We start from the raw sequence: 22178 nt of genomic DNA on the forward strand, positions 1-22178 counted from the left end.
AATTATTTTTAGTGTTTATATTATGTAAATCAAAAAGGATCCAAATTATACAATTTGAGGTTAGATTTTCGACATGCCACTCAATAATTTGATATTATTTTACTATAACACATACAATTTATAGGTGAAATACAAAAAACTATATATTTGTATGTATAGTATAAATGTGCATACTTTGTTTTCAGTAAACAAGTCACAATTTTCAAAAAACAAGAACTTAAAAACACTGTTGTTGAAAAACTGGCTGCTATCATGTCGCTAAATGGACACCGGTCAGATAACTGACCGGGACACATTTTTCGTAATATACTCAATATGTGCGAACTTCAGGGCGATTGGTCAGATTCAAGACCTCTGTGCATTATCTGAGAATGATTAAAACCCATAAGGGTGTTTATAACTTGTAAAATTATAGAAATATAGACCTTAATGTTGCCGGTCTCAAAACTATCCGTTTTTCGCTTATGACCTATAAAGGGTTATATAACAAATCAATACAACAACGTAGGCAAAACTTTATTACCTACCTATCAGGTCAAGGGTCAACAATAAAAAATACAACAAACAAATTATGAACAGTTGAAGTTAGTAAAAACCCCTTTCTCATTAATAACAATACACTTGATAAGCATATTATAATATATCGTCAAAGCCCAATAATAGATCATTAGTACATATAAATAATAAAAACACTACACTCAAGAGGTTGACATTATTTTCTAAAAGACATTTTTTTAACTTTTTCACTGGTTTTCCCTATATAACTCAATCTACACCAATGATCAGCAATGACCGGTGTGGTAGGTTCTATACCTGATATATAATAATTTAGATACTATTTTTATTTTTTTAATTAACAAGTGTGTTTGCTTTTTGTGAGCGAGCACAGTGAATGAAGATGCCGAAAGGCGAAACCCGAGTCGCAAAAACGACTCGAATGGAATAGTACAATATTAAAATCCATTAGATTTTATTTATTTTTGCTTTGTTACGTTGTAGTCTGTTCATTTTGACACGTCATTCACTAATGTACTGTGTTCTGACACTTTTCAGTTACTAATCCATTAAGTGGTAACTAAATCACTCGACTAAATTACTTATGAACCGGCCATAAGAGACATGTTCAGCCTATTGCAATTTCATCTGTTTGGCGACCTCTATGATATAGCGCATTCGTGTCTGTTTGTTTATAAATTGTTTTTTTTGTGAACTTTAATCGTTGTGCCTATAATGCACCTTCCCAAGCCACGTTGCGTAATTCTAAATAATTTTATATTTTCTATTACATTGAGAGTTTATGTTTCAAGTGCATACTTTGGTTGGGCGTTGGTAGCACATATGGGTTGAACACTTTACTCTTAGGACGCAATGGGAGATCCCTTTTGAAGATACTTTTCAAGAATGCGAAAAGTATCAGCAGCATTATATGAAAATATATTGCATTTAAAAGGTTATTCAACAACATGTCTCATTTCATGTTTTTTAAGTATACCAAGTCGTGAGAATTTCCTTGAACAGATCTTGCACTTATAAGGTTTTTCACCAGTATGTGTCATTTTATGTGTTTTAAGATTATTAAGTCGCGAGCACTTATGTGAGCACACATTGCATTTATAAGTCTTTTCACCAGTATGTGTCAATTTATGTAAATTAAGATAACTAATTCGCGAGCAACTATATGGACATTCTTTGCATTTATAAGGTTTTTCACCAGAATGTGTCATTTTATGTTTTTTTAGGTTACTAAGCTGCGAGAATCTATTTGAGCACACTTTGCATTTATAAGGTTTTTCACCAGTATGTGTCAATTTATGTGAATTAAGAGTACTAATTCGCGAGCAACTATATGGACATTCTTTGCATTTATAAGGTTTTTCACCAGTGTGTGTCATTTTATGTGTTTTCAGAGTACTTGACTGCGCGCATATATACGAACACACATTGCATTTATAGGGTTTTTCACCAGTATGTGTCCTTTTGTGTGCCTTAAGACTACAACGTTGAGAGAATCTACTTGAACATACATTGCATTTATAAGGTTTTTCACCGGTATGTGTCCTTTTGTGTATGTTCATATCTTTCAGTTGCGAGCATCTATGTGAACATACATTGCATGTATAAGGTTTTTCACCAGTATGTGTCATTTTATGTCTTTTAAGATGGGTTAGTTGCTTGCATCTATATGAGCACACATTGCATTTATATGGTTTTTCACCAGTATGTGTCATTTTGTGTTTATTAAGAGAACTAAGATTTGAAGATCTGAATGAACACACATTGCACTTATAAGGTTTTTTACCAGAGTGTGTTATTTTATGTACTTTAAGATTACCAAGTTGTGAGCATCTATATGAACACACATTGCATTTATAGGGTTTTTCACCAGTATGTGTAATTTTATGTCTTTTAATAACTCCAGGATGCAAAGATATAAATGAACACACATTGCATTTATAGGGTTTTTCACCACTATGTGTCATTTGGTGTACTTTAAGATACTTGAGACGCGAGCCTCTATATGAACAAACATCGCATTTATAAGGTTTTTCACCGGTCCTTGCCATTTTATGTGCTTTGAGATGACTAAGTTGCGAGAACACATTGTCTTGTCTTTGATCAACCATCATTTCTTCGTGAACCATCATATTATGACTTTTCAGATAACGTCTGCAACTAAAAACTGCGTTGCAAATACCGCAAATCAAATTACGTGAGAAATGTATTACTCTACTCAGAATTAGTCGAAGTTCCTTTGGAGTATTTTTTTCGGACATTTCTTTTTTAAGGTTTTGTTCATCTATCGTCACTTCTGAATACTGTATCGCTTTATCAGGTGAAAATCGTTGACTCCTGTCTGTAACGTGATTCCTCGTGAAAAATCTTTTGGTAGAAACCTAAAAAAAACCATTTCAGCATTATCAGACGTTATTAAATAAGTGAGTAAAATGACGTTCAGAAATGATAAACGTACATATTAAGGTAGCTTATTAAAAAAATAAATAATGTTACGGAATGATCCATTTATAAGTAAACAAGTGCACCTACATATGAAATTCAACAGCAACTGCATAAAACATTGTGGCAAAATTCTTGGTAAGTTCCAAATGGAAAACTCCATATATTGGGTAAAGGAATTGACTGATATGAGTAGGATAGGTTTACTCTGTAACTGTGATATATTTCTAATATATCTTGATAAAATAATTTATCACCAGAATTACGTAGGTACGATGATGCAGTTTTGCTCCATTTTCGAGAACAATAAATTATATCGTGATTTACATGTAGTAACTAAATAGGTATAATCCGTTTCAGTGCGTCGTTGGAGAGTGTACATAGAACCTGCCACGCTTAAAGGCGAAACTAGAATTTATATTCAAATTTCATCAAGCAACCTTGATCAATAGGATAAACAATATTATTTTTAATATATTATATTTCGAAATTCCACATAATTTAATAGAACACTAACGATACGATACCTCTCCATATTAGAGAAATGTGGAATGGTGTAGGGATTGCTATTAGGTAGCGAAACTTAAAATTACTATACCCAGTGGAAACTTTTAATGGTGGTTTCAATATTTCGTGAATTTAGAATATTATTACTAAATATCACCATAATTATTTTATAGATAAGTTATTAACGTTTAGCTTGCCCACTGTTGCGGCACACCCCCCTTTCGCCTAGAAATTATTGGTCGTTTTATAGTGACTAGTTGTTCAAACATTGGTTTTCCATAATCTTTTGTTTGTATAGTCTAAGACAGAGTAGGGTGAGGGGTGCAATCACTTATCTACAATAAAAATACAGGCTGCCAAGGAACCAAGAATATATCTTATTTAAGAGATGAATTTTTAACCACTGCACATAACTACACCCGTTAAAGATGGTATTTATTATTCAATTATTATAGAAGACATTCGAGACTTTGTATTTTATGGCAGGTACTACATTAAATCGTCAATTTAATGACATCTGACTTGATTCGCATGAATCACCTTTCAGTATTCAAGATTTCATAATTTTATGTTGTTGCTTAGATCGAACTTATGGAACGGTTAACTGTCAAACGGAAGTGTGATACTGCGCATACTTTGTCATTAATGATCAGTATTTAGACCAGCAAATTATGGATAGAGTGACGATCGAACAGCGATTCCAAATTATAAATAATCTCTCACTTAAGCTATGACGCTCGTTTTGGGATAAACGGGTTTGTTAATAAACGAAATTGGCGCATATGGAGTCCAATCTATAAGTGATCCTACAGACTTCATTACATAAAAAAAGCACTGACTTGTGTGGTTGAGATGCTGGAGGCATCATCGAACGTTATTTACGAAATAGTGAGGCCGGAGTTCGGGTTACGGTCAATGGAGATCATTGTTGCTGTTGAAAATAAGGATGGCATTGATCCGGACAGGATGTGGTAGGTATCTACAGTATGAAACTACGTAACCAACATTATTCATGATATTTGTGATATATGGCCAGCAGTGCTGGTGGCCCAAAACCGGACGTCAAGAATGCGCTTCGTCAAAAACAGCCGCGGAGGCCATGTGCCACAAATCATTTTGAACTGTTAGACACTGTCGACTGTCTGACAGTACAAGCTAGGTAGGTACTTATATTCATTAGTGTTAAAACTCAAATACGTTAATACTAAGTAGTTATAACTGCTAGCGAGGATGTTATGCACAAATAAAATTACAAGTAACTTAGGATTACTAAGTCCTGAGCAGCAATCACATCCGTGTGAATCATTTTTGACTTTTGAGAATACTTCCGCATCGAAAACTATATAAATAAATGTAACTTATCCTCCCACTTATATAATTATATATATTTTTTCATAAAAAAAATCCGATCGCGGAAATAGTTTGCAATAACTTACTTCACCACTTTTCACGATCGTGATGTAGAACGATATCTACGTTGCAAGTGTTGCAAATCAATATATTATAATATTTGAGGCTTTCAGGGTTGTTTTTTTTATCATAGTGGATTTTTGGGTTTCCACCGTGTGTCCTTCTTCCTTCTTTAATCGACGTTTCGAGCTCGTTGCAGAGGCCATTATCATATCATCTCTTGATAGTGACCTCTGCCTCGAGCCCAAAACGTCGAGTAAAGAAGGAAGACACGCTGGAAACCCAATAATCTACTGTTGCAAATTAAATTACGTGAGAAATGTATTACCCTTGTCAGAATAAGACGAAGTTCCTTCAGAGTATTTTGTTTTAAAATTTCTCTTTTAATGTTTTCTTCGTCTATCGTCACTTCTGAATACTGCATCATTCGATCTTGGATTCCATCAGGCGAGGATTGTCTACTACTATCGGAATCGTGATTCCATGTAGAAACCTAGAAAACAAAATTATCGTTACACTATAAATTCTAAATTATGTTTTATACTATTCCGTTTAAAATATATTTTTTCAACGTTTTTGTTTTCGAGCATCTTCAGGCATCAAGGCTTCAGTTGAGGCATGGTCTAAAAAGATCGTCACTAGGTGATGCGCGGATTATGCAAATTGTTATTGTCATAAAAATTCAACACGCGTCCATTTAATGTTATTTTATTGTTAAATTAGTAATAATAATAGTATATTCATTGACATGTTTTCTTTTTCAAGTAAATGGAGAACTTCTAAAGGATTCAAGCTGTGTACTATTCCATTAAAGTCGTTTTATTACGACCCGGGTTTCGCCTTTCGGCATTTTCAGGCGTGGTGTAGACTCACCAAGGGTTAACATAAAAAACGACTTAATGTGACTTAATATATGAATTTTAATTCAAATTCCATCAAGTACCTTCGGTCGATAGTAATAATATTATCAATGGGAAACGTTTTTTAGTCATCTTTACACGATTTAAGAATTTCCGACGCTATCACAAAACCAATTGACGTGCTTACACCTCAACTGTCAATCTCCGATTGGCGAAGAGTAAAAAATTTCGTCCTACATACTGTTGAAAATTATTTGCCGTTTCACTTATGTATGCTCTTAAGTAAAGAAATGAGAGTTAAAATGACGATAAGAAATGATAATAGTATGACACGACCCCGGACGTCAGCCTTATGCTGACGCTCACTATAAATCAGTAGGCGACGTAATCACATACCCCGGTCACATAGTGAACCGGGAAAACAAATTGTATGCGCCGATCTGTTGAACTGAGATGAAAATGTCCAGATAAAAGTCCCGCTGGGTACACTAGCGAATCCGTCAGGTGAACCGTGGAAGATATGAAAGTCGGCCATGAGTGCTTTAAAAGGTATATGTTATAATGTAATATAATGTATAAAACTGTATATGTTAGAACGTAAGAATTACATATAACTTGATCCGCTTATTAAGGCGATGTCTTTACCTACCAGAGGCACCTTGCGGAAAAATACGAAGCTTGCAAATTGAGACATTTTCTTGATAATTTACAATTCCAGCTATGTGAATTAATAAATATGTATTTAAAAACTTTAAAAAGAAAAATATTTTTTATTTTAAGTCAAAGATAAACTTACAATTCTAAAAAGTGTCATAAAATGTGAATTTGTTGAATTAGACCCCATCTTATTATTACTCATATTTATTATTAAAATTCAGTTTATTAAGTTTTCTAAGCAACGCTAAGAGATTTATTTCTGTATTTCGTATTTATCCCGGCAGATTCGCAACTATCGTTTTACTGCGCATGCGCCCCGCTATAAAATATGCTCTTGTACGATAATACGTGTTACCACGTCCATTTCCTTGTTATGGCCGCGATTATACGTACTGTCAGCAGTAAATCCATGCACGTGTTTACGGGGTATACTCTATCATATCACAATTATTACACAGTAATAAATAAATAAATATTATAAACGTTCCTACCTGTTCTATTGGCTTGCATTCGAAATATGAGCAACCCGGTTGTGAATCTTCATATTTGATTTGGCATTGTGTGTCTTCTATAAATTCGTCCTTCGAATCAACTAGTTGAGGATCTGTCTCAGACTTTAGACTAGCAAGGTTAATGTCAGGCCACTAAAAAACAAGAATAAAATTCAATTGCCTTTATTTTAATACGAGGGAGTTGCTTTTGTTTATAACCACAATGGTATTGAATCGAGAGAAGAAAAAAGTGGATTTTTGACTAGGAGAGGCCTTCATCTAACAAGCAGTGGATCAATTTCAGCGAATGATGAGGGTAACGATATGTAGCTATCAAACTAGTAGATACTATGGATACTTGGATACTTGCCAGATGCAGGATTCGAATCTGGGACCCACAGCGTTATAGTTCTACGCTTAAGCCGCGCAGCCATGGTGGGTGTCTAATTGTGGGTACTTTATTAACTTTATAAAATATTGGCGACAAAATAAGGACAAGTAAAACAGTTTTGAAAAGCAAATTAGATAATATACATCGTAAAGTATGTAATGGCGTCATCTGACATGTCAATAGCACAGAACAGATTAAAGTGTCAATTACATTGAGCTTCTTTACGAGCTGTTTGTTGGCGAATTTAAAAACGGGCGATTCAGCTACTGCGATTTTATGATTACACACAAAACTTTCCATTCGCTGAGAAGCCACAAACCAGCGACTATTTTGACAGAAAGTAGTTCGTTTTTTTTACCGGGAGGTTGCTACTGCGCAGACGCAGTAGGCACACACGCCGGCGTGTAGCGTGTAAAGTTGACCGGCTTTCAACTTTTCTCAGTAGAGTGTTTACAATCTGCTTGTTAGCTTGTTCGATGATTATACTGGGCGACTTTACAGGCAGATTGTAAACAGCTTGTAAAGAAGCTCAATGTGATTGACGCTTAAGACATAATTCAGACAGGCTATATCTCAATTTATTACATTTTGAAGAAGGAATTTGAATGTGTGACCTGCAAAAATGAAAAACACATTAATGATGAAAAATAGTGTGTGTTGCAATTTGAATGATCGTCAGTGCATAAACGGAGAGCAGTTGTCAGAACGAAGGGCAAGCTTAGAATAACGTATTAACGTTATCTTATATTCTTCTACATCCAAGATAGGTTGCCTGTTATTCTACACCCGTTAGGTATATCAGTCCCATTAATTCTATGTTCCCTGGTCTAGGCTGTAAAATAAGCAATCAATGCTGTTAAATATGAGACGGTGACATACGAAGTTAGTGAAGAGGCTATAATTAGTTGTCGTCAAAGCCTCTGTAACCACTGTCAAAAAAAAGAATGTAACCAAAGCCACATGAGTGGAAAGAGATGGATGATCATTTTATTCAGCATTAAGTTTATTATGATATATAGGGTATAAATATGAATTACAGTGAAACTAGTGACATAGGTAAATAAAGTAACATGTGATTACAACATATATTAATTGGTTGGGCCAATTATGGTGGCTCCATGTTTCCCTATACTTCCCTCCACCGCAAATCCCAGCTATTATCAGATATTGAATAACATTCAGTTACCTCATGACAACGGGCGCGTGTAGGCTTATTACAACTATACCGTCGTTTATTGAGTAATTTAAACATACAGACTGATTAAAAAATAAAGTGCATACAACGAGCGTGTCCAGTGCAACCGTCGTGGAAGCCATAAAGCGTCAATTACATTGAGCTTCTTTATGAGCTGTTTATTGGCGAATTTACAATTTGCTTGTAAACTCGCCCAGTGTAATCATCGAATAAGCTAATAAGCAGGTTGTAAACACTCTACCGAAAAAAGTTGAAAGCCGGTCAACTTTATACGCTACACGCCGGCGTGTGGGCCTACTGCGTCTGCGCAGTAGAGAGCAGTACCAACCTCCCGGTAAAAAAACGAACTATATTCCGTCAAAATAGTCCCTAGCTTGTGACTTCTCAGCGAATGGAAAGTTTTGTGTGTAATTATCAAATCGTAGTAGCTGAATCGCCCGCTTTTAAATTCGCACAATAAACAGCTCGTAAAGAAGCTCAATGTAATTGACGCATAAATCCAACCGAGTCTCCGTGCAAACTCCGTCAATTAGACCACCTGTGTCGTGTTAGCGGCACAGCGTGTATCCTTATTTAGCATAAATTCATCAAAAGTATACTGTGCTAGGACGAGAGAGCACGCACCAAGGATCAACTTTAACCAGACCACAGAACATCGTAAGAGGTCAGTGTTTGGCATCCTACGTGTAACCGCCCCCTCTCAGCATCCTCATCCACCATCACAGTCATTCCACTAATCAATCACAGTCCACTATGAAAAACGCAACCATATAATTATATTTCATTCAATTCCGAAGTGTTTGAATTAACAAATATGTAGTAGGTAGCAATAACACATGAGAATGGAACGTACCTGTGAATCGTTAGTGAACATTGACGAATCCGAGCATTCACCGAGGTCTTGGAAGGCTTGTGCTCGAAGGAGATCCACTTCATTATCACTCAGAGATACGTCATGCATACACTTGTGATCGATCAGAATCTTTTTTGAAGAGAAAAATGCATAACATACATCGCATACAAAATTATTGCGATAAAAGGAAGCTCTTGTCAATTTTAAACAGATTTCTTTTTCGGAAGCATTCACTATTTCCTGCTTAATGTCATGTTCGTGTATTATAATTTCACCGTACGGCATTGCGGCTTGCATCTCAGGAATGTCGTTTGCTTCGTGCTGAAAAAAATGAAAAGAATGCTCCTTGAATTATTTTCTTATGAATATTGTAGATATAAATTTCTATAATGAATGAGCTGATATCTTTACCTGGTATCAGAAAAGGTTATCTTCAATATACCTACCTATAATATGTCAGCAGTTTTACAGTACTCTTTGTCAACGTTACTTTTTAGCAAGCATCAAGGCTAATATTAATACTATCGACCGAAGGCACTTGGATTTAGGTTTTGTACTATTCCTTTTTAGTCTTTTTTTGCGACCCGGTCAGTGTGTATTTATCTTTTGGTGAGTACACATAGTGCCTAAAGATGCCAATAGGCGAAACCCGGGTCGCAAAAAACGGCTCAAATAGATAAGTACAAAAACCTAAATCCATTAGAATTTGTTACCAAATAACTGTTCACCATCCCCGATAACTATAACACACAATAATGGTACTTATGGCAATATTGCAGATAGTTTTATGTATCGCGGTGTGAAAAATGGTAAACGTCAAAATGCTATTCGCGGTGTTGTTAGTTTTCCGGCAGGTTAACCACTGTCGTTCTATTGCGAAAGCGCAAAATTCGCATAAGTTCGAACGGTCGCGTGAAAATTTAGAAGCTGCTGAATTTTTTTAATATTAAATATGTACTTATAGAATCTTGCAACTTGCACGATAAGATGGTTTGGTATGGCCGCGATAATACGTACGACCTGCAGTAAATCCATGCACGTGTAAACGGGGTATAATAATTTCACTGAACCCGTTATTTTTTGATTACAGTGACACTTAACTACAACAACGATTTGGATTAGGTAATATGAATAGAATGTTCCAGTAAACATTTATGGTTATTTAACAACTCATTTCTGGCGAGTTGACGTTTTATATATTTCAGCAAGCATCTGACCATCCATTGACCATCAAAGTCAAAATGATAAATGTAAAAAACACGACCTAACCTAAAAACTATATTCAGTTATTATTTTCATAAGCCGGGACCCACAACATTATAAACCGATGCGTAAGCCTCTCGGTCATCGTTGGGTGCCACGAAGCATTGATTTTATTTTCTACATTTAAAATAAATGAATTCGACAATTAAATGTGTGTCCTTGTACCTAGACGACGGGCTATATCGCAGGCTAGAATTTCATGATGCTCATCCCAAGTTGACATTTCAGTCAATGAGTTGCTGTTTTAGAGACAAAGTATTATTGAATTAAATTTAAGATACTGGCAAAACTGACGATTAGTTGGGAATCGCTTCCTCGTAAAATATCTGTCAAATCGTTTAAATTGAACCATCCGAATTCATTGGTGTGTTGTAAATGGTGGTGAAATGCGATGAAATATACCTACAATAAAAACGAACTAACGTCTACATACGTTCTACAATTATATTATTAACAATTAAGGAACCTATATGCAAAAAGTAACCTCAAAAATGCAAGCGGCTTCGTCAGCATTCTCCTGCTTTGTATTGGTGTTGGCGCCTGGTTTTGGTTTGGTTGTATTTTTCACATTCGAGCAATAATTACTATCTTTTATATAAGATTCGAGGTAACATATATCGCTTTTTACGTCCATTTTTCGTGTTTGAAGTGAGAATAAGCTCAGGATTATCGGGACAAAACACAATTTGGCAGCCGTGAAACAGTGTTGCCAAGTCAAAATTTGAAATTTCAGTAGAATGTGTAAAAAAAAATTCAGTAGATTCGACAAAATATCAGTAGATTTCTGTTTTAGGAAAAATATTTCGCCGCGGGCCGCAGGTTCCCTATTTTTCATGGTCGGCTCGTTTTTTTGGGAGAAAAAATTTCGCCGCGGGCCGCAGATTCCCAAGTTTTCAAAAATGACTAGTTTTTTTCCCGGCTGGTGGGAATTTTGTGAAATGAAGAAATATCAGTAGATTTCAGAAAATATCAGTAGATTCAGTATATTGCCAAAAATATCAGTAGATCTACTGAAATTTCAGTAGACATGGCAACGCTGCCGTGAAATGACAATATGCCGCAGTGTTGCCATCTTTTTGTAACCGAATTATAAGAACGCAATCCAAGAAATTACGTACGCGTTGTCATTTTAGCTGTTTGATATATTATATTTTATAATTTGAGATATCATAAGAAGGTTTTTTTTATTTTGGTTACTCTACCGATCAAAAATGCTTACATGTGAATTAAAAAAATATAATTTTAAATCTTTAAAAACATTTTTACCTCTTTCGAACAATTTCGTTGTAAATAATTAGGATGCCCTACATTGCAAGGTATCCAGTGGTTGTAGGTTCAAGAATCGTCGGGCATTGTAAAAAAACACAAAAGAATTATATTTTTATAGAAGGTAGGTCGGTAGGTATATTATTAATTCTATCTGAGGTGTTGACAAAGCAGGTGTATTGAATAAATTTTATATGTTTGATCCTGACCAGTTTAGGTAGGTAGGTACCTAACACAAAAAAATTAAAGCTTGACCGATGTTCGAATGATAATAATAATACAATAAACTTAATTGATCTTATACGTGCAATAACGGGTGCAATCCGATTCTCTGTGCAAATTAATATGAACACATTTGATAACCTAACCTGGCTTTAATCTGCAAAATCCCTATAGGCTCGATGACATTGAGCTACTTTACATAATGCTTATTGTAAACTCGCCCAGTGTCATCATCGACAAGCTAACAAGCATAATTATTATAAACAATCTAGCGAGAAAAGTTGACAGCCGGTCAACTTTACACGCTTACACGCTAACGTGTGGGCCTACTGCGTCAGCGCAGTAGAGCGATGGTAGCGACCTGCGGAAGACTGCGACAGCGGAAAAAATAATTTGACCATGAACTAGATAGGTCATAATTTAGGTATAACAAAAAATATAACACACTTATTTTTAGAAAAATGTACATAGCATTGATAACGACTATGTTAATATTTTCGGAAAATTATTGAGCGCTCCGGTTCGTAAAATTGTCCATTTCGACTGCTGCAGCGAATGGAGCGTTTTGTGAGTCAACATCACAATCGCAGTAGCTGAATCGCTCGCTTTTAAATTTGCCAATAAACAGCTTATTAAGTAGCTAAATGTCATTAACGGTTTACTGGTTATCACGTCAGAGAGAAAGAGGACCATTTACCTGGATCACCCAATGTTAAAACTCCAACTTTTTTTTGGGTGCGTTCGTTTGTGCACCTATAATAACCGAAAAATTCCAATTTCAAATTGGGTGTTCCAGATAAACGTTGGGTCACCCAATGTTGAAATTTCAACTTTTTTCGAGTGCATTCGTTTGTGCACGTTTGTGCACGCACATAAGCGGGTTATTCGTATTTTTATTTGGGTGACCCAGCTAAATGCTGGATACTTGTGTTACTAAACTTGGGTTTTTTTCTTCAAAATTGTAAACACGTCTTGTGCGTTGGTAGTGAACGTTAGTGCACGATTTTGTTTTGCTTTTTAACCTATATTTCGCGCTATTTAATTTTAATGTTTGTATGCAAAACCTGACTGGGTGGGTTTAAAAAAATATTTTGTAAGTAAATCTCTTGTTGCATAGCTAGTGCGCAATTCTGCATACTTTTTTATTTTTTTTCTCATATAGTGCGTGAGTTATTCTATATGAAATATTTAATGATCGTTAAGTAGAACCACCCAACAAACTTTTTTAACTTTTTATTAAGTCATCAATTTGTCTATTATTGGCTTACGTTTGTGCTTGTGCTTTTTTGTTTTATCGATTATATCGTGAGATATTATTTTTTAAATTATAGTGACTTGATACTTGAACCATTAAATTTGCCTTAAAATTTTTTTGTTTAGGGCATCCGATTAAGTTAATTTATGTAAACTTTTAGCACGATTTAAAAAAATTTTATCTCTTATATTAAGCTAGTAATTAGATTTTGAGTGGCCGTCAAGTTTTAAAACCAAACATATTTTTTCCACATTTTTTAAATGCACACCTTTGAGTAATTTAATTACATGATTTTTCATGAAGTTTTTATTGTTTTTCCATTTAAATTACGCGAAAAATTCGCATTTTTCCATTATCACTAAGTACCCCGTCAAAATGTCCTGAACAAAAACGACCGCATCCGTTTGGAACATCCAGTCAAAAGAGTCTCCTCAAAATAGCCAAAACGGTGTAAGGTGCACTAAATATGTCGGTTTATAATAGACTACCTCAAAATTGACAATCTGATTACACAAAAGTGTCAAAATTACAAAATCATTCAACTTTCTTAACATTTATCTATTTATTTATGATTTTGAATGGATCAATGTCAGTTTAATAAGGAAAAATGCAGTCAATTATATAATTATACTTACCTACTGTTTTTTAAAATGATCTGTAATAAAAATAAATACCGTTAAGTTATTAGAATACAATTAGGTATGCATACTTTTGAAAAATGCAATAGGTATGTTTTTATGCAACGATATTTTCTTCAAAAGATAATATTGGAATGACATTTATAATTTTTTTATGTAATGGGGTTAACTTGCAGGCACTTAACTCTTCCTAATAATATTTGCATCTTCTTTTTCTCTGTTTCTCCAGGTGGTGCAACGTATGCTTGTAGTTCTGGTAGGTGTTATGTTAGGAGATAAGTGTTAGTCACTTCATATTATGCTATTCAGAATCGATATCAAATAAAATTTTGTAGGTTCTTTAAAAAGTTATTGCCTCTGACGGCTTCGACAATTGTTTCACGCAAATGGTTTTCATTTAAATGTGTGTGTTTATTAGTTCTTAAACAACGTACCTACATACATATCTGTTTACATTTATATTTAAACTCATCACGATTATGAGTTTTTAAATGACATATTTGTTTGGGTACTATTTTCAAAATAAAATTCATCACACGCAAATGGTTTTTCTCCAGTTTCGTTTTATGAGCGTTAAGATAATTTTGTGCCGAGCCTCCGTATAAGTAGTCAATTTATTTAAAAGGTTATTCACCATTTTGTATTTTTACATATGTTTGAAGATTACTCCGTCGCGAGCATCCAAATGCACATACATTGCATTTATAAGATTTTTCACGAGTATGTTCTATATAATAAGTACATATTCATTTCATGTCTTTTAGGACAACAAAGTCGTACGCATTTATATGAATATACTTCGAATTTTAAAGGTTTTTCACCAGAATTTGTCATTTGTTAGTTTTTAAGATGACTAAGTTGCGAGCATCTATATGAACATACATTGCATTTATAAGGTTTTTCACCATCCACCAAAAATGGCCGCGCGGCTTAAGCATTGGCATATCGCGTCAAGGGTCACTAGTTCTAATCCTCGGTCTGGCAAGTACGCATATTATTCGCGAAAATCTATATGAACATACATTGCATTTATTAGATTTTTCATCGGAGTGTGTCATTTTGTGTCTTAAAACTTAAATTTGCAAGCATCTATATGAACATAAATCGCATTCGTTAGTATGTCCACCAGTATTGTTATTCCACATGTTTTAAGACTACTAGGTTTTTTAAATGACATATTTGATTACATTTCAAAGTCATCACTCATTACACGCAACTGGTTTTTCTCCTGAATGTGTAATTTTATGAGTTCTTAAACAACGTATTCGATACGATGCTGTCAAAAGTTGGTAAGTTGATAGTTTAGGTATTTTGAGTTTACCACGGATTCTTATACATACTTTGTCTATACTTATATACGTTTGCCATATAACAATATCAAGTTCATCCGATTTTTAAAACATAGTTTATTTAGCAGCTATTCATTATGTTAAAAATACGTAACTCTTGATCGTTCAATTTACCAACATCAGAAGACTGTAAAGATGTTTACAGTTTTAATTTAGATAAGAATCTAACTAATGAAACGCAGTGGTAAATTTTTGTTATACTATTACCAAACAGTTTTATTATTTTTTAATAGTTAAGCTAAAATATATTATTATTAAACTGGCGCTAGGGGCCGTTCAGGTCCATGGCCGACTGCACAACGTTTCTCCAGGAATCTCTGTCCAGCGCTCTCTCTTCCCAGTTGACTATCCCCAGCCTTTCCGCATCCCTTTGAATGTTATCCGCCCATCTCCGTCGAGGGCGGCCAAGAGGTCGAGTGCCAGCTGGTGTGCCTTTGTAAATCCTATAGAGAATTCTAGATCTTTCAGATCGTACAACGTGGCCCGCCAATCTGAGCCTTCTTGACCTCAGAATATTAGTGATTCTAGGTTGGTATCGGTCGAAGAGCTCAGCGTTTGTGCGGGTGCGCCACCGGTGGTTCTCATTGACGGGTCCAAGTATTCTCCGGAGGATTCTGTTTTCAAACACTTGGAGCGCCTTGTCTTGTTTTTCTGTTAAACCCCACGTTTCACATCAATACATGACGATTGGCTTGATGACCACGTTATACACCCGGAATTTCGTTTTAATGGACAGCATTTTGGACCTGAACAGACGACTCAGCGCGAAGTACGCTGCATTTCCACTTCTCAGTCGGTCAGGGAGCTCTAGGGACATTTCATTTTTAGAGGTAATGTTGGAGCCCAAGTACTTGAAGAGAGAGGTTCTCTCGAACGAGGAGTTTCTTATTCCAATAAGCTAAAATATAGGACTTCCGAAATAGGTTTGTAAATATTATTATGGTAAAATGGCATAGAAATTACATTATTTTCAACATAAGGTATATGGAAGAATTATCAGAAACATATTCAAATAACATAAACTTATTCAATGAAAGAACTTATGAACTTACACATTAAGGAGAAAAACCATTTGCGTGTGATGAATGTGATTTCCAATATAATCAAATATGTAATTTAAAAATACCTAGTAAGCTTAAAACATATGGAATGGCAATACTGATAAAAACCTTTAAAATGCGATGAAAGTTCATATAGATGCTCGCAAATTAGTTGTCTTCTCCTCTCTTCTTGGTTGTATACTCATGGCTGAGGATCTTGACCACTTTTAAATTTTGTCATCCTATGAGCGACCTATACTTTAAAGCCTTCTCGACCTTCAGCTTCTCGTAGAGCAAATTAAAGTTTTAAAAGACACAAAATGACACATTCCGATGAAAAATCTAATAAACGCAATGTATAGCTCGGGCTTGTGCCGGCAAGACATGCCGCAGGCCTGTTTCTCTCCTTGCCCTTGTGACGTCGGGCTGCTGGTTGGGGGTGACGCTCCGTTCGCTTCTGCGTCCCTCGTCATCTCTGCGTGCGGGTCTGTAATCACAACTAAGTTTTCGGGGTTATTAACTGGGCGCCACTGAGGTTCTCTCGCCCTCAGATATTTCTGTCGCCTAGTTTGCATACACGGTTCTCGGGTTTCAGGGTCGTGTTTCCCGAAGTCGCATTGACTTCGTTCGCCCCACGCACGGGCGACACTTGAGAAGGGAAGGAGACTCGGGTGGTCGAAATGAAACGCTCGATCGTCTCAACAGAGATCCGTTTAATGCGGTAGACGACAGAAATATTAGGTTACAATCTTATTTATTACAAATACAGGTTTGGTCATACAGTTTCATAAAAACAAGAACATTCGATCAATTATTATATTAGGAATTTACAAGCGTAGTGACCTGAAGGGGTTAATCCATCACGCAGGTACAGCACACATTATATGGCCGTAGGAACACGTCAAATCGCAAGCATGAGATCGAAAATCTTACTATTATAAAGAAAAATTACATACTAAATTATTCCTAAAAAAAAAATTGCGAACAATATAGGGCTTTATTTGGGAGCACTGGGCCAGAGGCGCCCAGTGTGACAACCGCTGGTTGGAGCTATACAGATTTAGCTACCCAAAGCCACTCCACAATCCTCGAATTAAGTCCTTTGCAGGGAGGGGTACGCCTGCGGGTCTTCTGACTCAATTATTTTATTTAATTAAGTGCATTTTTCTCGTGTTCTATGGACTGAGCACAGATGGCAATGGCATAAAAACCAAAGGAGGAATTATACTTATTTAATTTATATTCGAGGATTGTGGACCGTCAAAAGCTGGCTGGTCAGACGGGTGCAGTTGTATTGGTGATAAGACCAACCGAAGACAAAGAAAGCCCTATATATACGTATATTTGGTGAGATGTGGCACCACAAAGCTCTCCGATCATATGACGATTACGTCAGGTGAAATGGCCTTTCTGCGCGCGGGAAGAACGGTTTTGTCCCGCGAAAACCAACCCGGCGTAATTAATTTATTAGGTAGGATTAATTTGCCCGGGTAGAATAACGGAATGCGTAAACAAAACAATTTAAAAGAACTGAAAAAGGCCAAGCACAGAAATCGATATATCGACACCAAAAAGGTTCGCGCGCCCGGTAACGCGCCTCTATCTGATTTTTACAGATGGCAGTGCAGGTTCAGGAAATCGATAAACGCCGTTCTTTTTTTAAACCAAGAAAAAGGACGAAATATGAGAATTTAAGACGGCAATTGTCTACTTTACACCTCACTTAGCGTATGTTGTGGTACCACATCCCGCACTACAAACCTCACAGGTCAATTGGACTTAATTCCTTAACATGTAAATTAATTAATAGAGCGGGGATTAAATTTAAACACATCCGCGGAATAATCTAACGCTCACGTAAATCGGCAATACAAAAAAAAAACTTTTAAACATTAAAGGGATCCTATACGCTACGAAACAATTACACTATGACAATTAAAAAAAAAATTAATACCAATAACACCTAGAATTAATTTTTCACTGACGGGACACGGCTTTAATATTATATAATCCCGAAGGGAGGCAAGCTTGAAATAAATTAGCGTAGATTAGACATGAAATAAAAAGAATAACAAAGGGAAGACAAAAGTTATCAACAAACAGAGAAATATCATATAGTTATAGTTATACAATATATAAGTCATACAAAGGAGAAATTAACAAAAGAAATATTGATACAGGGTACTCAGGGTTTGGCGGCGTGCTGGTGGATGGCACCTTCGGATGAAGGTCCTGTGGAGACCCAGGTAGGGTCTTCGAGGCGTCGGAGGAGAAAAGAGGCCTCTTCGAGTTGCGCAAGCTTCTTTTAAAAGCTTCTTTGTGCCGCCCGCGTGGAGGGGGCACTTCGGCGGCCGTCGTTAGTTCCGCTATCCGCCGCTGAGGTAGATCCCGGCCTTCTTTACTACGGCACGGTATGTCGGTGGGATATTTAAACCGGCCGAAGGCCTTATGGGATGTCGTCCACCCCGCCCTCCTGGTTCTGGGGTTCTTGGCGTTCGCCTTCCTTCGCATAGGTGTAGAACGGCGATGCCTCACGCAGGTGACCGAGTTTGCCGCTACCCGCTGCGAGATGTCGCTAGGATGCCCGTTTTTGACATCCGATAGCTGCGGCGGGAAACGTTCGATCTTTTGAATATACCGGCCTAACCACTATTGCCGGCTTATTTGAACATCAGTCATTTACAATATTAAGTCAACTGGAGTGGATATTCGAGCGGTAATGTCTATTTCCCGGGCTTTGGGAGCGTCAGGTTTTGTGCCGTTACGTACGTCGATTCTTGCATCGGATGCCGTATTATCCACTTGCTCTGCGCAAGATAGCAGGTAGTACGGTAAGGGTCGCATTGCTGACCTTGGGACGTCCGCGATCCGCCGCTTTCTTAAAAGAACCGTTATCCCTTTGCCCTGTCCAGTGCAGGGATAGACAACTTTAGCGCGACGGGGGTCGCACGTATTGATTTGGTGACAATACCTATTCACAATGATTATTAATCCTTATTGACATTTGACATAATCAATTAGTATTCGTGCATATAATAGGTATTTACGTTAAGTACCAGCTAATTGTAATAAAAATGTACACTAGTAGGTATCTACCTAGATTATATCATATTTATCGTGCTGTGAATACAATACTGTGCAATACCTTCTTTTAAGTCGTTTTTTTTGTAAACATATTTTTTGCTGATAATAGTGTGGATTTGTAGTTTATTTCAATCATCAACGGTTGAATGTTGATACTATTAGTTAATAGCTTATTTATGATTATATTTAGGTTTATATTAAAAAATAATGAGGAAAATTATTTTGTTTACATGTTGTAGGGTACAATAATAGTATAGAAAAAATGGTGTGAAAATAATACATCTGCGTAGGTATTACTAAATGATATAAGCCAAATGTGTCAGACATATCAACCAAATGGCATCTCAGACTCTGGTGATTTGGGTAAGTGTCTAACTAATATTATTTTTATTCGCTTACTTATTTATTGATATCTAAATTTAATTTTGTATGTTTCAGCTTAGTGGTAGGTATATATTTTATTAGTAATGTATCCAAACCATGGCCCCCATAAGAGGGGGGCTGACAGGGCTCTAACCTGGGGCTCGGGCTCGATAAGTGAGATAAACACTTATCACAAATTTGCTCTAAAAGCAAAAAATTCGCCTGCGGGGCTATTTTCCTTCAATAATGATATTATTTAAAATTATGTGGTTACACAAAACAATTTATAATTGTGTAGCGATACTCAAAAACTCCATAATTCAAGTGTATGTATTAAAATATACAAAAAAACACTAAATATACACATCAATTTTAACGCGTACACCATTTGGAAAACATTACTGTAGAGCGTCACACTGCTTTTATCCTTAACAATAGGTAGGGAGGAGGACAAAGATCCTAACATGGGGCCCGCTTCAGGATGAGGGGGCCATGCTTCATACAACACATTTCTTAGATATTGGAGTAATGAAAGGATGATAAAAAAATGGGGCGGCATTTTGACGCTGCTTTGGGGCGGCATTTTGTCTAGGGATGTCACTGCTCAATGCTGTTTATGACTGATATGGTGATTACCATGTAAATTAATTAGTTGGGCCAATTATGGTGGCTCTATGTTTCCCTATACTTCCCTCCACCTCAAATCCCAGCTATTGTCAGATATTGAATAACATTCAGTTACCTCATGACAACGGGCGCGTGTAGGCTTATTACAGCTATACCGTCGTTTAATGAGCAATTTAAACATACAGACTGATTCAAAAAATAAAATGCATACCACGAGCGTGTGCAGTGCAACCGTTGTGGAAGCCATAATTTCAACTTAGTCTCCGTGCAAGCTCCGTTAATCAAACCACTTGTATACGTGTTACCAGCACAGGGTGTGTCCTCATTTAGCATATCATTCATCAAAAGTGTACTGTGCAAGAACGAGAGAGCATGCACCAAGGATCAGCTTTAACCAGACCAAAGATCAACATAAAAAGTCAGTGTTTAGGATCCTACGTGTAACCGTGCCCTCTCAGCATCCACATTTACCATCCCAATCATTCCACTAATCAATTACAGTCCACTATGAAAAACGAAACCTTATATATTTCATACAAGTGTTTGAATAAGAATAGCAATAACACAATAAGAATGGAACGTACCTGTGAATCGTTATTGAACATTGACAAATCCGAGCATTCACCGAGGTCTTGGAAGGCTTGTGCTCGAAGGAGGTCCACTTCATTATCACTCAGAGATACGTCATGCATACACTTGTGATTGATCAGAATCTTTTTTGAAGAGAAAAATGCATAACATACATCGCATACAAAATTATTGCGATAAAAGGAAGCCCTTGTCAATTTTAAACAGATTTCTTTTTCGGAAGCATTCACTATTTCCTGCTTAATGTCATGTTCGTGTATTATAATTGCATCGTACCGCATTGCGGCTTGCATCTCAGGAATGTCGCCTGCTTCGTGCTGAAAAAAATGAAAAGAATGCTACTTGAATTATTTTCTTATGAATATTGTCATAAATATTGTAGATATAAATTTCTATAATGAATGAGCTGATATTTTTAACCTAGTATCAGAAAAGCTTATCATCAATATGCCTACCTATACTATGTCAGTAGTCTTTGTCAACGTTTTTTTACATTTTTTTGGTATGGCCGCGATAATACGTACATCCAGCAGTAAATCCATGCACGTGTAAACGGGGATTAATAATTTACCGGAACCCGTTATTTTTGGATTACAGTGACACTCAAATACAACAACGATTTGGATTAGGTAATATGAATAGAATGTTCCAGCAAACGTTTCTGTCTATTTAACAAATCATTTCTGACGAGTTGCCGTTTAGTTATATTATGTTCTAGCAAGCATCTGACCACCCATGACCATCAAAGTCAAAATGATAAATGTCAATGTTTATATTTTCTCCATTTAAAATAAATGAATTCGACAATTAAATGTGTGTCCTTGTAGACGACGAGATATGTAAGGTAGAATTTCATGATACTCTTTTCAAGTTGAAAATTATTCATGTACAGACCTACAAACTTATCTGGAGAATGAGATGGGGGAGCCACAGTCGAAAACAATCATTGCCGACTCAAGTACAAAACCGATACATTCACAACGACTGGTCCTACTTTTTCTGCCCCTCCCGTTGTTGTCTATGGATGACCTGTCAATGCCTGTCATTGTTCTATAGAATGCTCACACTGACGCGTCTGTCAAGTTCACACAGGGAATAGTTTAATACACTAGCATTAACACATCTTCTACAAATATAATGCATAGATCAATGATACATATTTTT

The 22178-nt window shown here is 36.2% G+C and overlaps 1 protein-coding gene across 2 annotated transcripts; it reads right to left on the bottom strand.

The window, feature by feature from the left end:
* Positions 1–982: 982 nt before the first annotated feature.
* On the bottom strand, positions 983–11287 carry LOC147076149 (uncharacterized). Of its 2 annotated transcripts, XM_085941195.1 has the most exons (5): positions 11067–11287; positions 9320–9640; positions 6881–7033; positions 5201–5365; positions 983–2894 (listed from the first exon to the last, which is right to left on the bottom strand). In XM_085941195.1, the coding sequence occupies exons 1-5, from the start codon at positions 11214–11216 to the stop codon at positions 1452–1454; spliced, it is 2232 nt and encodes a 743-aa protein (XP_085797321.1). In that variant the 5' UTR covers positions 11217–11287; the 3' UTR covers positions 983–1451. The 2 variants fall into 2 exon arrangements, with proteins under 2 accessions (XP_085797321.1, XP_085797322.1); XM_085941196.1 differs by lacking the exons at positions 983–2894; positions 11067–11287 and adding an exon at positions 9766–10763 and having other exon boundaries at positions 5271–5365; positions 6873–7033.
* Between the last annotated feature and the right edge of the window lie 10891 nt (positions 11288–22178).

This window comes from Rhyacophila brunnea, unplaced genomic scaffold, assembly GCF_057557595.1.
Source record: "Rhyacophila brunnea isolate RB1 unplaced genomic scaffold, BYU_Rbru_1.0 scaffold_13, whole genome shotgun sequence".
Classification (NCBI taxonomy): domain Eukaryota; kingdom Metazoa; phylum Arthropoda; class Insecta; order Trichoptera; family Rhyacophilidae; genus Rhyacophila; species Rhyacophila brunnea.